This window comes from Carya illinoinensis, chromosome 2 (genome assembly GCF_018687715.1).
Source record: "Carya illinoinensis cultivar Pawnee chromosome 2, C.illinoinensisPawnee_v1, whole genome shotgun sequence".
Taxonomy (NCBI): Eukaryota; Viridiplantae; Streptophyta; class Magnoliopsida; order Fagales; family Juglandaceae; genus Carya; species Carya illinoinensis.
Genome location: NC_056753.1, coordinates 29,309,478 through 29,329,436, shown reverse-complemented (window position 1 = coordinate 29,329,436; position 19,959 = coordinate 29,309,478). Strand labels below are relative to the sequence as shown.

At 33.5% G+C, this 19,959-nt stretch overlaps 2 protein-coding genes and 1 pseudogene across 2 annotated transcripts; 2 read left to right on the top strand and 1 right to left on the bottom strand.

Annotated features, from left to right (window-relative positions):
* Positions 1–3,279: 3,279 nt before the first annotated feature.
* On the bottom strand, positions 3,280–4,863 carry LOC122300734. The gene is made up of 2 exons (XM_043111604.1): positions 4,541–4,863; positions 3,280–3,641 (listed from the first exon to the last, which is right to left on the bottom strand). The coding sequence occupies exons 1-2, from the start codon at positions 4,667–4,669 to the stop codon at positions 3,540–3,542; spliced, it is 231 nt and encodes a 76-aa protein (XP_042967538.1). The 5' UTR covers positions 4,670–4,863; the 3' UTR covers positions 3,280–3,539.
* A 5,357-nt stretch (positions 4,864–10,220) lies between these two features.
* Positions 10,221–11,844, top strand: LOC122300733 (CBL-interacting serine/threonine-protein kinase 7-like). Its single transcript, XM_043111603.1, has one exon. It carries the CDS (start codon positions 10,308–10,310, stop codon positions 11,601–11,603), a length of 1,296 nt encoding a protein of 431 aa, XP_042967537.1. The 5' UTR covers positions 10,221–10,307; the 3' UTR covers positions 11,604–11,844.
* Positions 11,674–19,174, top strand: LOC122301873 (annotated as a pseudogene).
* Positions 19,175–19,959: the final 785 nt, after the last annotated feature.

The window sequence follows — 19,959 nt, the reverse complement described above, 5'->3', positions numbered from 1 at the left end:
AGCTGTAATACTACTTATTTTTTGTCAACAAGGAGTATTAGCTCTCATAAATTTATTAAACACCACATGTTCCATCATGGAAAAATGATACTCGTGATAAAGTATCATGTGAGAAGCTAGTTCTCTTACCTTTTTCATATCATATGCGAAATTTTTTATAACATTTACACATTCAGAACCCTTCATATCAATAGTCAAAACCTTTTGCCTCTTAGAAGCAGCTATGTGTGGAAGACAACTAGTCAAGTGCCTATGAAAGTGAGTTGTAGAACCTGATGAAGAAATGGACAAGAGATCTTTGCAAAAGTTACACTCAGCTTTCTTGACACCATTCTTCTCCACTATTTTAAAATCTTTCCAAACTGCAGAAGTTTTCTTCCTAGGCTTCCTTTGATATGCATATTTTTGGGGATCTATAGGGGCACTTGGGTTTTCTTCTCCATTAATAATACCATCAACTTCATTATTCCCATCATTACTATCACACTCTATAGCATTAAATTCTTCTCTACCAGTAATACTATCAACTTCAATCTCTACCAGTGGACTTGCAGATGAGCATTCAATAGTTAGTACTTGTTCAGACATGTCTAAACAAAAAATTTTAGACAAGTAGTGGCAATGTTAGACACAAATATTGCATATTAATATTTTTTTAAGAAGAAAATGTAGCTACAAATAGCTAGAGTAAAAACATAAAAATAAAAATAAAAACAGATGTCTTCGCTCGACCCTCACTCAACAGGGCGCTCGAGCGAGCGTTCAACTCTTCCTGAGTTCACTCGAGTTCAGTGTCGAGTGTGTGTCGAGCGTTCAACTCTGCCTGAGTTCGCTTGAGCAAGCGTTGAACGCTCGACACTCGCTCGAGCAAATTCAGGCAGAGTTGAGCGCTCGACACTGCGCTAGAGCGAACTAAGATAGAATGTGTCGGCCGACCTTCGCTTGACACTTCGCTCAAGCCAATGTTCCAAATCTGCCCTCCAACTTCACAGCAGTAGAAGCAAATCCAAATGTTTTATCATTATAGAAAAGGTAAAGCTATAAGAATTATCAAATACTAACTTAAGAATCTTAAAACAAAATAAAAATTTGTTAACTTAAGAAAGATCAAACATCTATGAACCTTCTTAATTTGCCAACGCATAACAATGGATGAGTTAAAAAATAAAAATTTCCTTATGCCATTCTCAAACCTGTGAAGTATGCAGCTCAGTAGCCCCCACAAGAAAAGCTCTACTTCTTCAAAGCCCAACAGCTACCATCAGAAAAGCTCTACCTCTAAGACGATTTGACTCTTGGCTTTGGCTCTGGTTGATGATGAAAAGAATAAGAAGAAGATCACTCAATCTACAAAAGAAGATGAATCCACTGCTTCAAAACCCTCTGCTTTTGTTTTCCCTAGATATGTTTCACTGGAAATCAGATTGATGAAAAGAAATATAAAGGGAAAAGAGGAAATCCAAACAGAGCATCCTACGTGTTAGCTTCATCTTAAAACAGAGCACTATCACACAGAGATATTTGTGTTAGCTTCAGCCTTCATCTTAAAATAGAACAGTACCTCTTACCAATCCAAAAACTACCGAAGAAACAGAGGAACTGGAAATGGAACTGGAACCGTGCTTGCTTGATGAGCTGAGGAACTGGAGTTTGGAACCGTGCAAGTCTGGAACATTTCAAGTCTGTAGATGGCACGCTTTCTCGCTTTGCAGTCTGACTTCTGAGAAGCTCGACGGCTATCCATCTTCTCAAGCCGTAAATGTCCCCCCAAGGAGCTGTTGGAGAACGGTGCCGTGCAAATAACCAAAATTCAAAATAAGGGAAATAAACAAACTAAACCCGCTAGGCACTAAACAGTCTAAAAGGAAAAGGAAATATATTCTAATATATTTGAGATTGTACTATTTTATTTTTCTATAGAGTCATGAATTATAAACTATAATGTAATTAAAATTTTTATTTTTGTCAAGTATTTTTTTATTATTTTTAATCACTAAGAAAAAAAAATTAAAAATTAAAAAATTTCACTACTAGTCACTACTAATAGTGAAATAAATAAAAATGCATATGGCATCAAGAATGCCTAATACATTAAAGTCATGTAAAAAATTACATAATAAAACTATTAATTTAATATTAAAGTATTCAATTATCCTTAATATAATATTAAATATAACCAAATAATCAAAATATGATTAGTTAAGAAAGTGTCGCAATCAATTAGAGTTATTTATTTTTATAAACATTTAATTACAATAATACATTATTATTATAAAATACTAAAACATGTTACTTGTACATAAACTTAAACTAACAACATATATTATTTTATATATATATTACTTAACATATAAATAAAGTATAAAAAATAATATATGTATAAGTATAAAATATATATAATAAAAGAATACATGTAAGTATATATGTAAATATATATATGTATAAATATTACGAGTACTGTGACGAGCTCAAAACGAGTTGAATCGAGTTTATACGAATATATTCACGAGCCTAAACCGAATCGAGTCGAGTTTATACGAGTTTTGCTCGTTTAATATTCGAACCAATATTAATGTTCACGAACAACTCATTTATTAAATAAACCGAGTCCGAGTCGAATTTATACGAATCGATCTCGAATTGTTCACAAGCGGCTCTGTTCATTTGCGGCCCTACACTTATCTATTAAGGGAATGTTTGAAGAATTAGATGATATTAAAATTAGATAAATAGTAATAAGATAGTTTGTAATAATGAAATCATTTGAATTGCGTATTTTTTAAATTTTAGAAAATGATACATTAGAGTGATTTCACTTGACACCAAAACCAGCTCTTATTTGAGCTAATAACTGCATATGAGAAAACCGAACACCGCATCAAAATGTATTTCAGATTCCCAGCAGAACTAAGTAAACTCCTGACTACCTTCTCACTCTCAAGAATTTTACTAGTTAAAAGGATTGCAAATATGAACTTTGTGTTGCCTAAGGCCTGTGTTTATAAAGCTCCACAGCTATCTTCCTGGCCAAGTCGATCCCGGGTCAGCAACTACAAGCTAGTATCAAAAGCTCCATATTTCATTTTCAATATGAAATTGTGATAAAATTACATAGATATTTAGCACATGTAGATTTCAATGGTGGATTCCGGACAGATTATTGTTTATTTATGTGTTCTGTTGGTGCACAGGGCATACTGGAGCACTACATTCTGCGAACAAAGATGGCAATGATGTAACTTTGATAGCACTTTTTTCAACTTGAATTGTACACAAGTATACACAAACATGATTTCATTATTCAATAAGCCTTCCACTAAGTCCCTTAGCAGAGCCAATGGTGAAAATATGCACCTTCCAAGCCAAAAGAAATATATAAACGTGATTTATGAGCATTAATCATACAAAACAAGTCATTCAAGCTGTCAAAATGAGCCTCATGACTTTCCTTCCTGGATGTTACATGAATCTTGATTCTTCAGAGGCATCCGTAAATACAACTGAAAGCTACAATAGTCACTTACAAACCCAAAGAACATTCAATGGTTTTTGTTCTTGCGGGCTAGTTCACGGGCCATCTCCCTTAGCTCCTCTGGTGACGGAGGCCTTGGTCCCTCAGGGGGATACACTATATAAGAACGCTTCACACCAAAAACACGTAACAATAATTTAGACCACTAGCACTAGATCAAGATAAACATCCCACCCCAACAGCCCAAACCCTCCAAAAGGAAGGGTAGATATAAAACATAACATAATAAACTAAGAAAAAAAGACTACTTATCAAAAAATAAAAATAAAAAGGACAAAAGACTAATACCCATAGGATCAGTTCATGTACTAGTAGGTATAATGAAATGAAATGGTTCCAAACAACCTGAATATGAAATTCCAGCGGCATGAGGACTCACTTAATCAAATTCCAACCCATTGGCCCCCATCTTAAGGCACAGTTGAGGTAATGCAATCTACTCTAGCACCTCAATAGTCAAGATGTTGATTATTGATGTTCTTAAATTTGAGATCGAAAACAACCCTTAATTGGAAAATAAAAGAACATAATAAGCTCAATAGCTCAATCGGATAACCCTACAATCTCTCCCAGAAGTGTTGCGGAAAACGATTATCTATCTTTCCATTGATATTAAACCAAAGCTTATTAGCAAATTATGCAAAAACATTTCTATGATACAAGCTGCCGTGCTAGTTGAATATGCTCGTTTCCACGCTACGTCTGTATTACACATATACCCACACTGACACACACGCACCCACCCACAAAAACTGCATGTAAAATAATATATAAACAGAAATTGCTGGTTTCAAAACACAAACAGCACCATCTATCACAAATCCCTAATAATACTCTATAATCAAAGATTATAACAACTCCCAAAACACATGAAAGAGTCATAAACTAAACACAAGTGAATTGACACAAAACAAAATCTGACCCAGAAAATAGATAATAATAATAAAATAAAAATAAAAAAATAAAAAAGAAGAAATTAATACAGATGGAGCGAGAGTAGGGGCTTACATTTCCCATGAATTTCTGAATGTTCTTAGTATTGTTAGCGAAGGCATACATAAGAACGATGGGAACGGTCACATAGATCCCGAACTTGGCGATCTCAAGTATTCCCTTCGAAGTTCCCAAAGAAGACATTTTCTTTCCCTAACAAAGTATTGATCATCAACTAAACGAAAACGTACTCCTCAGCTTAACTGCAAATCTTCTCCCAAAGCCAAAACCATAGAAATGCTACGCCGACGGAGCGACAGAGATGAACTGCAAGTCGAATGACGCTGGGACGCTGGAAGGTGAGACCTTGGTAACTTGAGAGCTATTGTGGTTGTTAGAGCGTAACCTATGAAATTTGGGTCGGCTGATTAGCCCTAACAGCTTCATTGGGCTTCAGAATTTAGGACCAGTCCACCTTTCATGGGCTGGTATTTTGATGTTCGTGTTTCAACAATGTTTTTTGAGTTTTCTTAATTTCCATGTTGTGTTTGCGACTTGTAATGATCGATACAAACGCAATACATCTCCAAATAATCTCGTTATCTCAAAAATAAAAAATAAAAAACAAAATAATTATAGACAATTGATTAAAATATCAATTTTCGGACAAATTTAGGTAATCCACTGATGTGGCAGAATTCATATTTATTTTATATTAAAAAAATAATACAATTAATTACCTTAATAAAATATATTTAAAAATAACTGCACATAAAATTTTTATTAATATATACCCATTTCTCTTCCAAACTGGATGAACGGAATGGAAGACACCCTTCCTTCCCAACGATCCCAGTTATTACAGTCATGTCATGCAGCGGCTAAAGCATCAGTCACCAAGAATAAGGTGTCCATATTCACTAAATAATTATATTTAAAAGTAATTACACTATATGCTATAAGTATACAGACGTGATATAATTTAATTTTAAAATTTAAATCTCAACTGACAAATTATAGATTCATCCCATTTGGAGTGTTTGATCCATCCTTAAGTCCTTAAGAAAAATGCTTTAATCATAAAATGAATTTATAAAAATAAATTTATAAATTAATGTAACTAATTTGACGTAATAAATTATATTGTAAATCTAATTACTTAAACAGTATATATGTCGATTTCAAAGGGTCACGTGAGACTCTTTGTTTTGAGAACTAGTCCTAAAGTTGGCCAAAATATGGAAGAAGCTGCACAAGATCGGCTCAAAGTTAAAAGTCAAAACACATTTTTTAGGTAATGGAAAGCGACGGAGTTAGCTTTTGTACCTTAGAAGCTCAAACGTCTCCCAAAATATCCCACCCACCAAAATCAATCCCAACTTTTCTTTTCTTTTTAACCAGATTTAAGTATATATCTGCCTATAGATATTTTTACAGCAAGTGGTTTCCTTCAAGCTCCATGCATGTATTCTTTTGTAATTTACTTGTCTTTTTATCCAATAATTAAGTTCCAGTTTAGAATTTAGATTCAACTCAATTTAATCTAATTTTAAGCTGAATTTAAAATCTAAATAATTAATTTTCAATTTACTAAATTTATCTTAACTCAAAACTTCCTTACACATGTGATATTCCATAATATTTTTCCACTTAACATATTTTTACATGTAAAACTCGTAATTTTTTTCAACTTTTCATAAATACATTTAAACTCACATTAATATCCACACATTTAAGTTAATTTTAAGTAGGTTCCATAAAACTCACTCAATTATCTTCACTCACTACTATTTATAAAGAATTCAACTCAACTTAATATTCAAACGGAGCCTGTGGCAGCGGGGGTGAGTGGGGGTTGATCGCCGTAGGGGAAAGTGAGAAAAGGATGCGGAGGAGCTATGGGCAACAATGGGGACGTGCCGTGGAGAAAGGAAGAAAGAGCAATATCTCTGTAACAGGTCAAAGTGATCAGTACACGCCTCTCTACTCTTTTCACTTTAGGTTATTTGTAACATAAAGTATTTTTCACAAATTATTACTCGTGGACATAATTTCAGTGGCAAAATATATATTTTTTTTCCACAAACAGGTTTAGTGTTATAAAGTAAGTATTTGCCACGGATGTTTATTTTGGAAAAAAAATTCATGAGAAAACCTAAATTTCTTGTAGTGTGTGTGCACGTGGTCAATCTAACGGCCTGAAATTAATAGTCAAGTGTAATACTCTCTTCCCAGCCTAACGCCGACGAGGCACATTGGCATCTAATATAATATAATATAACAAAGTGTTGTGAATGGTCCAAAAATTAAATGAATTATGGCGTCCATTCAATCAATTAAAAAAGGCAATGTTTGTTCCTAATGATTGAATATAAAATTCCCATTTTTTTAATTAATTAGACCCATGTTAATTTAGATAATTATTCCCCATATGTTATAGTTTACATGAGGTCAGCAATAACTTCCCAAACCATTATCTGTAATTAAATATTTTTTAATATTTTCAACACTAGAAAAAACCCAGAAAATGAATAAAATGACAAGGGACGGAACGTGGATTTGCAAAGGGTTGTTTCCGGGAAAGTGAATAAAATTCTAATTATATGGAAGGTAGAGATGGGAGTGTTGAAGTTGCCGCCGTTGAGAAAATATCGGGGTTTTAATAAATTTATCAAATGTTTTTTCAACCCATGTGATGTGATGTCCGATATGTTTGTAAGGTGAACATTAATTAATTAATTATTACAAACCAACATATATATATTAGGTAGATCGATTATATAATAATCGTGTAAAAATTATATTTTATGATTCATGACTCACCATGCCCAATATGTCTCTTAGAGAAGTTGACAAAATGGTTATGCACAAATTATATTTACAGTCTTGAGTGATACTTGCAGTCGTGGGTACACAAGCGCCGCATAAATCATTTAAAAATAAATAAATAAATAAATATAAAATTTACATAAAAAGAAAATTAAATTTTTAATAATAGACTATTATTTTTCAAAACGACTGCATAGAAAATGAGAATGTTTATATATGGCTCAAATTAGAGTATTAAACTCCCACTCGTATTTTAGTATCTATATATTCATACTTATTTAGATATTTTCACTGATAAAACTTAGTTTTCATGATGTAAGTTTGCTTCCTTCATCTACCTAATTGGCCACTTGTGGGAGTGGAATCATGATGCATCATCATCCATCAGCTATTAATTGGGTTATTCTAGAACCATGCCCTATAATTTGCACTAGTATCTTTGTCCTTTTCTAATTTGCATTAAGAGATTATTATTTTTTTAATTACACTTTAATTTTATTATTCTCAATCGTGACTGTAAGATAATATTTTTAAACTGATTAAAGTCTGTATGACTCGACGCATAAAATCATTTAAAATGTATCACAATTACACCAAAAAATGACAATATTAAAATGAAAGAAAACATTATTCTTGTACTTAACTATAGGCGCTATCTAAGGGAGTAACCATTCATGGGGGAAGGGAAATTATATGACATCGACGCGAAATCTTATTTCCCTCATAATTAATGGAAAATAATGGTTGATCCCATCGATTATGAAGAACTGAAAATTGGGCTTGAAGAAGAGGTATCGTATTTATGGACAACATCTGATCTAATTAATTTGGAACATTCGGAAAGGTAATTAAGGAGCATCCAACCCCTGCACTCATCGTTTAAAGCACGAAATCGAAGATTACAATAACAGTGGTGGTTGAGGCAGTTGGGCTTTTAGTAATATTATATATAGTTGTGAAATAAATAAGAATTGTATAGTTACTTTAAAAAGAATGAAATTTATTATAATTTATATATATATAATATTTATTCATTTTTTCAAAATAATATTACAATTCTTAAGTACTCATTTTACAATTATCATTAATATCTTTATTTATAAATATTTTTTTTTTTAAAAAAGCTCTATTATTTGAATTGCTGTCATGCTGTGCATATACCATTTTTATTTGTTATTTATTTATTTGTTATTATTATTATTTTTCTCATCAAGCCTATAAGCCGTGCATATACAATTGACCCATTCGAAAGTCATCAATTATTTTTATTTTTATTTTTATTTTTTTATTTTAATGTGCGTATAGCATCACGCGTGCTCAATCAGTCAATGCTCGGAACCATTGACGTCTCTGGGACCCAGTTCTGTAAGCATTGGTAACTAGTTTTCCACGTGGCAGCTATTTTAGCAGTCAATTTGGATGCTTCAACCTAAAATATTGAAGAGTGAAAGTTATTCATCCATACCAAATTATTTTAAAATACAGTTTAAATAAATCTTAATTGCATTGATTTTTTTAAAACAATACCATTGGTCCATTATTTTAAACTTCTATAAGTTTGAAAATTTTCTGTTTTATTATCTTTTTAACAAAAGAATCATTTTTAAATAAGAATATAAAAAAACTCAAATTTACCTTTTCAAAAGTAGAGTATATAATATAAATAATTTATTTTTTCAAAATAAAATAGCTCATGTACAAATTGATAAAATTAGAGTCACACAGCATGACTCCATTGGTTGCCATTTTATAAAAGAAAAATGATATATATACAATTTTTTTTTAATAAGATATATTTTTATAAAATAATTTTTTATTTTCTCACTTAATATAAATACATTCTTTTTAAAATATAATTTTATACATAATTGTAAAATAGGTTGTACATATATCATTATTTTTTTATAAAATCTATATAATCAACTGTATATAAACAGTATTATAATTTTATTATTGATGCGAACTGAGACCAAAAAATGGGAAAAAAAAGGGGGCGCAATTTCCGCGATGGACCCCGTGAAATTTGGGAGACAAGTAGGAGAAGGTGAAAAGGCTGCTGATTTGACTGACTTTCTGGTACCAAGTTTGACCAAAAATGGTCAGTAAAACACGTATTGATAACGGGAGCCTGCGGGGTCGGTCAGTGATATACCCAGTTGGTCCTCGACAGTAGATGCTTCGCATATTCAACGAATCATGTCGTGCATTTTGAGAGAAAATCTCTCCTTTTCTCTTCGCTTCGCATATTACTATGATTTTGTTATTTATTTATTTATTGTCCCGGGAATACAGATAGATAGAAAATTCAAATACAACTATTTTACCTCATGTGGATAGATACGAGGGTTAGAGATCAGGGATAATGATTATCTATATATATTTTAAATTTTTTTTATAAAATTACATAATAATCTGTATTAATACTAATTTTTTTATATTTAAAATTTAAATTTAAACTTTTTTAATAAAAATTTTTTTAACAAATCACGTTAAATTAATATACATATTATAATAGAGTAATGTTACATACAGTTATAAAATTATAAATGTCGCACAATCACTTTGAAAAAAAAAACAAAATTCATGATTAAAAAGTTAATTTTTTTTCATATAAATCCTATATTAATTTATTTTTTTTAAAACGACTGCACGCCACTTACACAACTACGATTATAAAAATTATTTCTCATTATAATATAACTGTACTTATAACTAAATTTTTCTATTTCAAAATTAAAAATAAAAATAAAAAAATTATTATATTTCACTGTATTTAGTATTGGAACACACTATCAATTATCACTATTAAGTATAATATTATCAAATTTCCGAATTAATAAAAAACAGGTTTGAAAGAAAAATACAGATACGGCAGTGGGTACCCGACTGGTCATCCATCTATAGACTATAAATAAGGAAACAAACCATACAAAGCTCGAGACCCCTGTTCCGTGTTGTCTGTTGGTGTTTGGAGTTGGGTCCCCTTCTCTCTCTTCCTCCAACGTCCCTAGCCATGGAGCCAGGGGTCCCGGTCCCACCACCATCGCCACCCACCACCATCCTCGGGAAGTACCAATTGGGGCGTATACTGGGACGTGGTAGCTTCGCCAAGGTGTACCAGGCACGGTCCATGGTGGACGACACGGCCGTGGCCGTGAAGGTCATCGACAAGTCCAAGACCGTCGATGCTGCCATGGAACCGCGGATAATCCGAGAGATCATGGCCATGCGCCGCCTTCAGGACCACCCTAACGTACTCAAGATTCTCGAGGTCATGGCCACCAAGACCAAGATCTACCTCGTCGTCGAACTTGCCACAGGCGGAGAGCTCTTCTCCAAGATCTCTCGCCGCGGCAAGCTTGCCGAGCCGTCGGCGCGACGGTACTTCCAGCAGCTGGTCTCGGCGTTGCATTTCTGCCACCAAAACGGCGTAGCCCATCGCGACTTGAAGCCCCAGAACCTCCTCCTCGACAAAGACGGTAACCTGAAGGTCTCGGACTTCGGACTCTCGGCTCTCCCCGAGCAGCTCAAGAACGGGTTGCTACACACGGCGTGCGGGACCCCAGCTTACACAGCCCCCGAGGTAGTCTGCCGGCGCGGATACGACGGTTCCAAAGCCGACGCCTGGTCTTGCGGGGTCATCCTGTACGTTTTCCTTGCCGGTTACCTCCCATTCGACGATAGCAACCTCGTGTATATGTACAAGAAGATTCACCGCCGAGACTATCATTTCCCAGCCTGGTTTTCCAAGCCGGCGCGACGCGTGATCTTTCAACTCCTTGATCCGAACCCAGACACGAGAATGAGCATGGAAGGCCTCATGCAAAACGCATGGTTCAAGAAGTCCTTACGAGAGAGAAACCAAAGCCAGATCAGTCTATTCGATTCAGCCAGTAACTGCAAATGTGACATGCTGACAAGCATGAACGCTTTCGATATAATATCTTTGTCGTCGGGGTTGGACTTATCGGGGCTGTTCGAAACGACGACACGTGGTGCGAAAGAGAAGAGGTTTACGTCGAAAGAATCCGGGGAAGTGGTGATGGAGAGAGTGAGGGAGGTGGGTGGGAGATTAGGGTACAAAGTCCAGGAAGGGAAAGGTAGGTGTAGCATAGGGTTGGGGAAAGGGAAGGTGGTTTTGTTCGTTAGGGTGTTGGCAACCGCGCCGGAGCTGGTGTTGGCGGAGGTTAAGGTGATCGAAGGTGGGGTGGAGTTTGAGGAGCTTAATCAGTGGGGAGATTTGGAGGCTGGGCTTCAAGACATTGTTGTTTCTTGGCACAACGATAACCGTAATGGTGGAGATGGTTAATGGATTTGCTGTGGGTGGATTTTAATTTCATGTGTTTGAGCTATATGATGAAGAGGAGGAGAAGGCGAACATGGGTGCGATCTATCATCTATGTGCATATGACTATTCAGTTAGAGTTCTAGGTGTTGGAATTGGAATGATCAATAGCTCAAGGTTTGTCTCTTGGAAGAACTTGTACAAGATGAAAACCATCATTACCGTTAGAAAAATATTAATATATATACGTTTTCTCTTGGTTTTATTTAGCCTCTTTTTTTTTTTTTCTTTCTTTGTTAAGGTCCTTTTTCCTTTTCAATTAAACACAAATCCATGTATTTGCAAAGATCCCGTGCACAGTGGAGGTGACAAGAAAAGGAGAGGGGAATTCCCCAAGAATCCATGCCCTGTAATTCTTTCACTTTGAGGAAATAGTATTGCAGAAATCTTCAAATCTCTGAAATTACTTGCTTTTTACATTGAGCCTTACAGGAGACATGGCAAAACGGTTAGGCCATTAGGTTAATATGAGTTGACCACTGCAGCCCTCCCCTCCATATGCGATAAAGATTTATGTATGGTTGAAAATAAGCAAGACTATTTTCAGTGATCACGTGATGGCCGGCTTAAAATTTTTGGGTCTGCACAAGGAAACCTTTAAAAAAACATATAAATAATTGAATCTACAAAAGCAAGTTTCTGGTATCTAGGTGAATACAACGTTTGCATGCAAGGATGGAATATGCAGAATCCAGTTTCAATTCTCTGTATGCTAAAATGGAGCAGTGCATCCACAAAAGCTACTACAATTTGCATATAGAAGTTGGCTTGCCTGATTTTTCAAGCCAACCCCTTTTGTGATGGAAGCGATATATTTGGAACCCATCGACTGGTACCACACGCCTGATAATAGTCGAATCCAAATTTCCAGACCCAAGTTCTTATAGAAGAATGGTGGGGAGACTCCTTCATTTGACAATCACAAGACCAGACAGACCTCTCGTACTCAGTTCACATTCTTAGCCAGTTTCTAGATCAACCGATACAGTCCAATCTTTCGTTGCTAAATGCCTCTTTCTCATCTTTTCTCTACTTTTCAGTTAAAGGGATTATGTGATTCGGATTGGGAAAAGCACCCAGATATCTGAAGATCTATGGCTGATTTCTGTGTTTATTTAGGAAATTTCTCCTGTTTCATGGAAATCCCAAAGAGAATGACTGTTTCAAGATCCTGAGTAGAGGCTGAATATCGTTCCATGGCATCTACCTGTTATGAGATGAAATGGCTTTTCTCATTGCTCAATGATTTTGCAGTCTCAGTTTCCGCAAATGCTTTGCCGTGTTGTTATAATCAGACAGCCTTACATATTGTTGTCAATCCTGATTCCTGTATTCCATGAGATGACAAAACACCTCGAAATAGACTGTCAATTCAAGATATGATTCAAGCTAGCCTCATCAAAGCAACGCGTCTCTTCCTCACATCAGCTTGCTAACCTTTTCACAAAGCCTCTTGGTTTTGAGTCTTTGACAGGCTTTTGAATTCTCATTAGTAAGCTGGGTGTTGTACACTTACATGCTCCATCCTGAGGCAGAGTTATGCCCTTCTACATATTATCATTACTTGAAGCTATTTAACAGTGGCTGCAAGTTGTAAATTCAGTTATAATCGGTAATACAATTTAGTAGCTTAAAAAGTTAGTCAATTAGTTTGCTGATAATCCCGTCAGTTTGGTCTGCATAGTTTTGCTTGTATAAATGTACAGTTGTGATTCATTTTGGAGTACAACCACATTCTTTCAAGACCACATTCATTCGGATCACTCAGCATCCGCAACTGTCACAGCCTGATATGGCTTCTTCTTCACCTCCTGCCTCTCCTCCCACCAGCTGGGCCTGGAGAGTGATAAGCAGGAAGGGGTTATTACATGCTTGGCTTGGCAATTGGGTTGGGAACAACAGCTGTTGAGTAAGGAAGGGAAGGGGTTGAGGGGAACGGAGAGTTTGATGGGAAGATTTTGGGATGGCTTGGAGAAGTACAGGGTATTTAAGATTGAAAGAAAACTGCAGTAACATTATAAGCACCATTAGCAAGAAGGCACTGAAAGCTCTCTACAAGGTTAAATAAAGGAAAATTCTATATATAAGCCGGTGTGGATAACACTAATATCAGAATGCTGACATGACAGTATTCGATTCTGAACATAAATTTTAAAATTCGAATCGAGATAAAACCTATACTGCTGATGGGTTTAGCTGGAGTTGCTTGATTCCGGAGACTGCCGACTCTGTGCACAAAGGGGACATTGAGGCAGAGGGCTCTGACTTCAAGAAGATGAAGTGGAATGCCTACGAGGAGCTCAGGATCTTACATAAGCTAAATTATAACGCTTTGCAGGCAATGCCGTATACATTAAGAGTCAGAATAAAAGCTTCCCTCCTCATAATGCAATACCAAAATGGTATTTTTAGCCATTCATCTTTTAAAACCACTGGTTTTTCCAAATTTTTCGGTCAGAGAGGCTCAAAAATACCGGTTAACTATCCATTATGGCGAGCTAAACTTCACGAATCACACCCCAGAAACACCAGAGCGGTACAGTTCTGGTAATCTATCCTGCTGCACCCATAGAGAATTATCATCAAACAGTTAAAAAAAAAAAAAATTCTTGAATGTTTTTTAAACTTTTTGAACATTTAAAAAAAATTCAAAAACTTATTAAAAAAAATTAACCATTAAATAAAATAAACTAATCGGTGAAAATTATTTCCCTTGTAATTTAGGTGCCCATAGATATGACATTATTCTATTAAGAATTTTACATACAACTATAAAATACATAAATGTCATGTAATCGTTTTGAAAAAAAGTAAGATTCATTATTAAAAAATTAATTTTAATATGTGGATCTCATATTTTATTTACTTTTTTCAAAATGATTATGCAAAGATGATATAATTTACTATTGTAAATTTCTTTTAGAGAAATGATATTTACAGTCGTGGTTGTGCAAGCGGCGTGCAGTGCTTTGAAAAAAATAAATTAATATAAGATCTACATGAAGAAAAACTAACTTTTTAATCGTTGACTCTATTCTTTTTCAAAATGATTATGCGGCATTTATAATTCTACGACTGTATATAGCATTGCTGTTTTTTTATCTAGTGAATATATTACAGTGATGTGAAGAGAGTTCTTCAAATTGAACGAAAATAATATTTTTTTTAAAAATGTAGGTATTGGATTTGTGTAGAGGGATACACAGTAAACACCAACAGAAAAACATGGGCCAGACCCCTTTCTTGTCATGCAGCCCAATGTACCTTGCTAAGGCCCTAAGGGATATCACCAAGGCCTGGTCCATTAACTAAGGATAGTGTTTTTTTAACAAATCCTGTCGTAAAAAAGTTAACTTTTTTACGTGAATTTTAAATTTATCTAATTTTTTTAAGTGGATTATCATTAGAAGTATTATGGACTCTTTTACTAAAAACTCCAATATAAACTAAACGACAAAAATAACGCATAGTTTCATGTATAAAGAAAAGGAAAGTGTTGACACACCCCCAAAAATCATTCCTTGGGCTAGAGAATTTGCACATAATATTTATTATTATGGTAAGATGAGGAAGTACCAAATATTTATGTTACATTTGTCAGTTGAGATGAGTTAAATATTTTATAAATAATAATAAATTAAAATAATAGAGTGATTTTGTATGATCCGTTTAAAATGAATTTAGATTTGTTTGGATGTTAAAATGAGTTTAGATATATATTTATGAAAAGTTAAAAAATATTATAAGTCTTACATGTAAAGAGACGTTAAGTTGAAAAAAGTTATGAGTCTAATGTGTAAATAGATTTTGAATTGAGTAATGATTAGTGATTTGAAAATTGTGTATTTAAATATTAGTATAGGTCTAAAATAAAACTCAACTTAGATGAACTAAATTTATTCAAAGATCCAAATGAAGCTACTGTCTTAAAATATCCTCCTAAAACTATATGCAAAGTCAATTCCTGCTTCTGTTAAGTTATATTCTCTAATTTTCCAATGAGTTTTTAATATTACTTGAAGATTTCTAAATTACAAATAACAAAGCCTTGATTTGTCTTTGTAAACCATGACAATTTGGTGGAATGGAGGGCTTGGGTCCTGCATATATCCATAATGTTTTATTATGTGGACTCGTTGGTATATAGAATAGATGAGATGAGATAAAAATTTAAAGTTATATAAAATATTATTAAAATATTATTTTTATTTTAAAATCTTAAAATCTAAATTATTTTTAATATTTTATTTAAGAATTTAAAGAAATTATAATCATTAAATTAGATAAATTGACAAAAAAAAAAATATCAGGCACAATCAAATCACCTTTTGGTAAACATATATTTGAAATGAAAAATACAAGACGGAAGCCAGCATTTTGTCACATTTGAATAATTGACTGCTCGAAAATTAAAGTTTAGTTTGATTATATAGTTTAGGTAAAATAAGATAAAATATTATATTAAAGTTGAATAAAATAATATTATAATATAATTTTTTAAAATTATTTTTATTTTAAAATTTAAAAAGTTTAAATTATTTTTTATATTTTAAATAAAAAATTTTAAAATTATAATAATTAAATTAGATAAAATAATTTAAATTTAAATATTTAAACCAGTCATTTTAACGTATGATTTGACACGCGTGTAAACGTTACGTCAGAGGTGGGACAATGGATAGCGATATGATGTTACGTAAACAATAAAGAGTCCTAAATACAACAGCTACACGATGTGATGTTACCTCCTTTTAGCAGCCAACAAATTTTGCATAGATAATAGTGAAGTGGAAGAATCTAAACTTAACTTTGTTTGAGCATTCTCAATATATCTTATCATTTAAAATATATTATTAAATTTTATTTTTTTATTTTACATATTAATTTTTATAACATATTATATATTAATTTATTAATTTTTATACATAAAATTTTAATATTATATCTTTTAATATTTTATGAAAGAAAAATTATAATAAAAAAGTTAATTTAAAAAAAAAAGTACAAGAAAATATATAAAATAATTAAAATATGTTTATATTTATATACAGTTGCTTCTACATCTAGCAGCAACATTATACACAAATGTAAAATAAAAAAAATGAAGCATCCGTTGGATGCATGTTTTAGACCATTTTTCTTTAAATTTTACATAACAACGTGTTTTACAAAACTCATTGTGAGTGCTCTTAGAGCAGTAACAATGGAATCATCAAGTTTATCTTTAAAATTTGATAAAAAGTATAAATTTTTCATAAATTCAAAATCTTTATATCTATAATTAATCATTAAATTCATCAAAATAATAATATAATATAATTTTTTTAATAATAATATTTTTAATTTTTTTCTTCATATTTTATAATTATATTAACCATATAGACATTAATAGTTTAATTTAATACTTAAATAATTGATTATCAACTAATTTAGAATAAAATAAAATCACATCATTGCCTATTAAAATTAGAATAAAATATTAATTTAAAGGTGGAATAGTAGACCTTCAAATTTAAAAGAAGGGTAACAATTACTGTAATTTAAAACTTCATAAATTTCCCTTTGATGAATCTAATGCAAGTTTGTTTTAAGTAAATTTATCAAAATTTAAAAATACATTGATTTTTGATAAAGCCAATGCTAGCGCTCTTGGAGCATCCACATTGGTTTCATCGAAGCCATATTTAAAATTTGATGAAAATTATAAATTTTTCATAAATCTAAAATTTTCATATTCATAATCTCACATTGAATTAGTCATTGGATTCATCAAAATAATAATATAATATTATTTTTTAATAATAATATATATATTTTTTCATATTTTACAATTAAACTAACTATATGTACATTACTAATTTAATTTGATATTTAAATTATTGATTTCTAACTAATTTTATTATTATGCCCAATAAATTAAAAAATATATATGTAAAAGTTAAAAAAAGTTATCATTATGCCCAATAACATTCACACAAATTACATAAAAGGTACGAAGAAAATTAAAAAAAGATAAATAAAAGAAAATCTTCTTTAACATTTACGACTCTGACGAAAAAGGAGAGAAAAGTAGAATAAACATGGTCATTAAATTTAGAAGGCATCAATGCAAGTAGTAAAAGAATCAGCAGCAGCTGATGAGAGAGAGAAAATAAAATGACGGTAGTTGGTCATTAAAATGTAATAAAATAATTTTTTATGAGTATATAGTAGCTCTTTAAATTTGAAGGAAAACTTAAAAATCCTGTAACTCAAAACTCCCCATTGTTTGGTTTGTCGAGACCAATGCAATTTTAATTTACACAGATTCATCATTTTATATATTTAACTTGACTTTTGATGAAATCAATATCAATATTTTTACAAGTCTCACGAACAATAATTAAAAATTAAAAAAAAATCAATATTGTAGATTTACTATATTTAATGTTGTTTTTCCTATTCATTATGATAATATTTTAGTCTTCACAGCTACAAAATAATTTTATAAATTACGTAATTTTAAGTAATATATTAGATATTAAAGTTATTTTTATTATAAAATAAATTAGCATATTAATACTACGTCATTTTATGAATTTAATTTTAAAATATATTTTTATGACTATAACACTAGTATAATTTTTATATCTAAATTATAAAATATATTCAAATAAAAAAAAATTATACCATGATTTGAGCTTTTTTTCTCTTAGAGACTCCTTGTTACAAAATAGGGGTGGCAGCGGGGCCCCGTTACCCGCTGCCCCGGCCCGTTCGCCCCACCCCTGCATAGGGCGGGGCGGGGCATCCGCACCGTCAGGGCCGGTGCGGGGCCCCCCGGCCCGTATGGTGTAACCCCAGCGGAGGCGGGGGACGGGGACGAACCCCCCCGGTCTGTTTTTCCCCCACCCCGCCCTGTATGATATATATAATATATAATATATAATATTATATATATATATATATATAAGTTTAAGTTATACTTAAGTTATTTTTCTCCCCTAAAGCCTCCGGGGACTGACCCTGACGCCACGGACTTGTCCAACGATGAGGATGATGATTTCTTGGGCCGGCAACGTGTGAAGCGGTACGTCGAGGAGATCAACATCGAGTCCGGTTGCAAGAACAACGTTGTTTCGAAAACCCAGAAACGATCTGCTGGAGAGGCCACGGCCAGCCGGAGGCCACTGAAGGTGGCTCCGTCGAATGGCAAGAAGTTATGAGGAGTACGACAACGGCCATGGGGAAAGTGGGCGGCCGAGATTCGAGATCCCACAAGACGTGTACGACTGTGGCTGGGTACCTACGACACCGCTGAGGAGGCTGCCATCGTTTATGATAACGCAGCCATTAAGCTTCGAGGTCCCGAAACTTTAACCAACTTTGTTACTCCACCCAAAGAAAAGCCCGAAATTAATGTTCCTTCGGTTTCGAGCTATGATTCGGGCGACGAGTCTCACTGTCACGGTCACAGTCTTTCTTCACTGACTTCTGTTCTTCAATACAGAACTCCTTCCAGTGAAGAAGCCCATCTCACAGAACAACAAAAATAACTTGAAGAACACCGGAGGGTCGGACGGATTGTCCCCCCATCCCCGTACCCCGTCATGCGGGACGGGGTACCCAGCCCCCGCACGCCGGGGGCGGGAGACGGAGGGGATTTTCCCCATCCGCCCTATGCGGGGGCGGGGGGGGGCCTACCCCGCATCGTATGGTGCAGGTAGCACCCCTATTATAAAATTTATTTCAACAATCCGTTCCATTTTCATCATAAAAAAAAAAATAAAATAAAATAAAGAGAGGAAAAACAAATGGCTACTGGAAGAGAAAGGCCAACGTAGGCCGTTTTAATATATGTCAGTGTGTCACGACTCACGGGTTAAGTTCCAAAGTCCGAGACTGTCCTTACACCCCGAGATCATTTTTTTTATTTTTTCAATTCCACGTCTTCATATCGTTCTAGGGATAAAAATTAAAAATATGTCCACTAAATTTTTATTTTTGTTTATTCTGAGATTGGGCTTAGCTTTAGCCCAAATACACATATAATGCTAGAAGAGTATTGTAAAATTAAATTTATAAATTAAAAAGATTTTATGTAATATATGATATCTATTTTCTAATTTTATGTATTACATTAAATTAAAGTTGTAATTACACCTTCGAGTGGGCAGCCTCTAGCAACCCTCATTGTAGACGGATGCCCCCGGTGGATAGGCCCCAGGACCACTTGGCCACTGCCCACCATGGAGAGAGAGAGAGAGACCTGGGGCTGTCGGCTTTTAAAACAGAGTAAAGAGAGTCCGTCGATCGGGGTTTTCAAAACAACTTGGTTTTA

Bases quoted from the DNA above. Each gene is read 5' to 3' on its own strand.
- LOC122300734 (XM_043111604.1), bottom strand. From the start codon at position 4,669: ATGTCTTCTTTGGGAACTTCGAAGGGAATACTTGAGATCGCCAAGTTC. The intron at 3,642-4,540 runs GTAAGCCCCTAC...TTTGGTGTGAAG, and splicing joins TTCAGAAATTCATGGGAAAT to CGTTCTTATATAGTGTATCC.
- LOC122300733 (XM_043111603.1), top strand. From the start codon at position 10,308: ATGGAGCCAGGGGTCCCGGTCCCACCACCATCGCCACCCACCACCATC.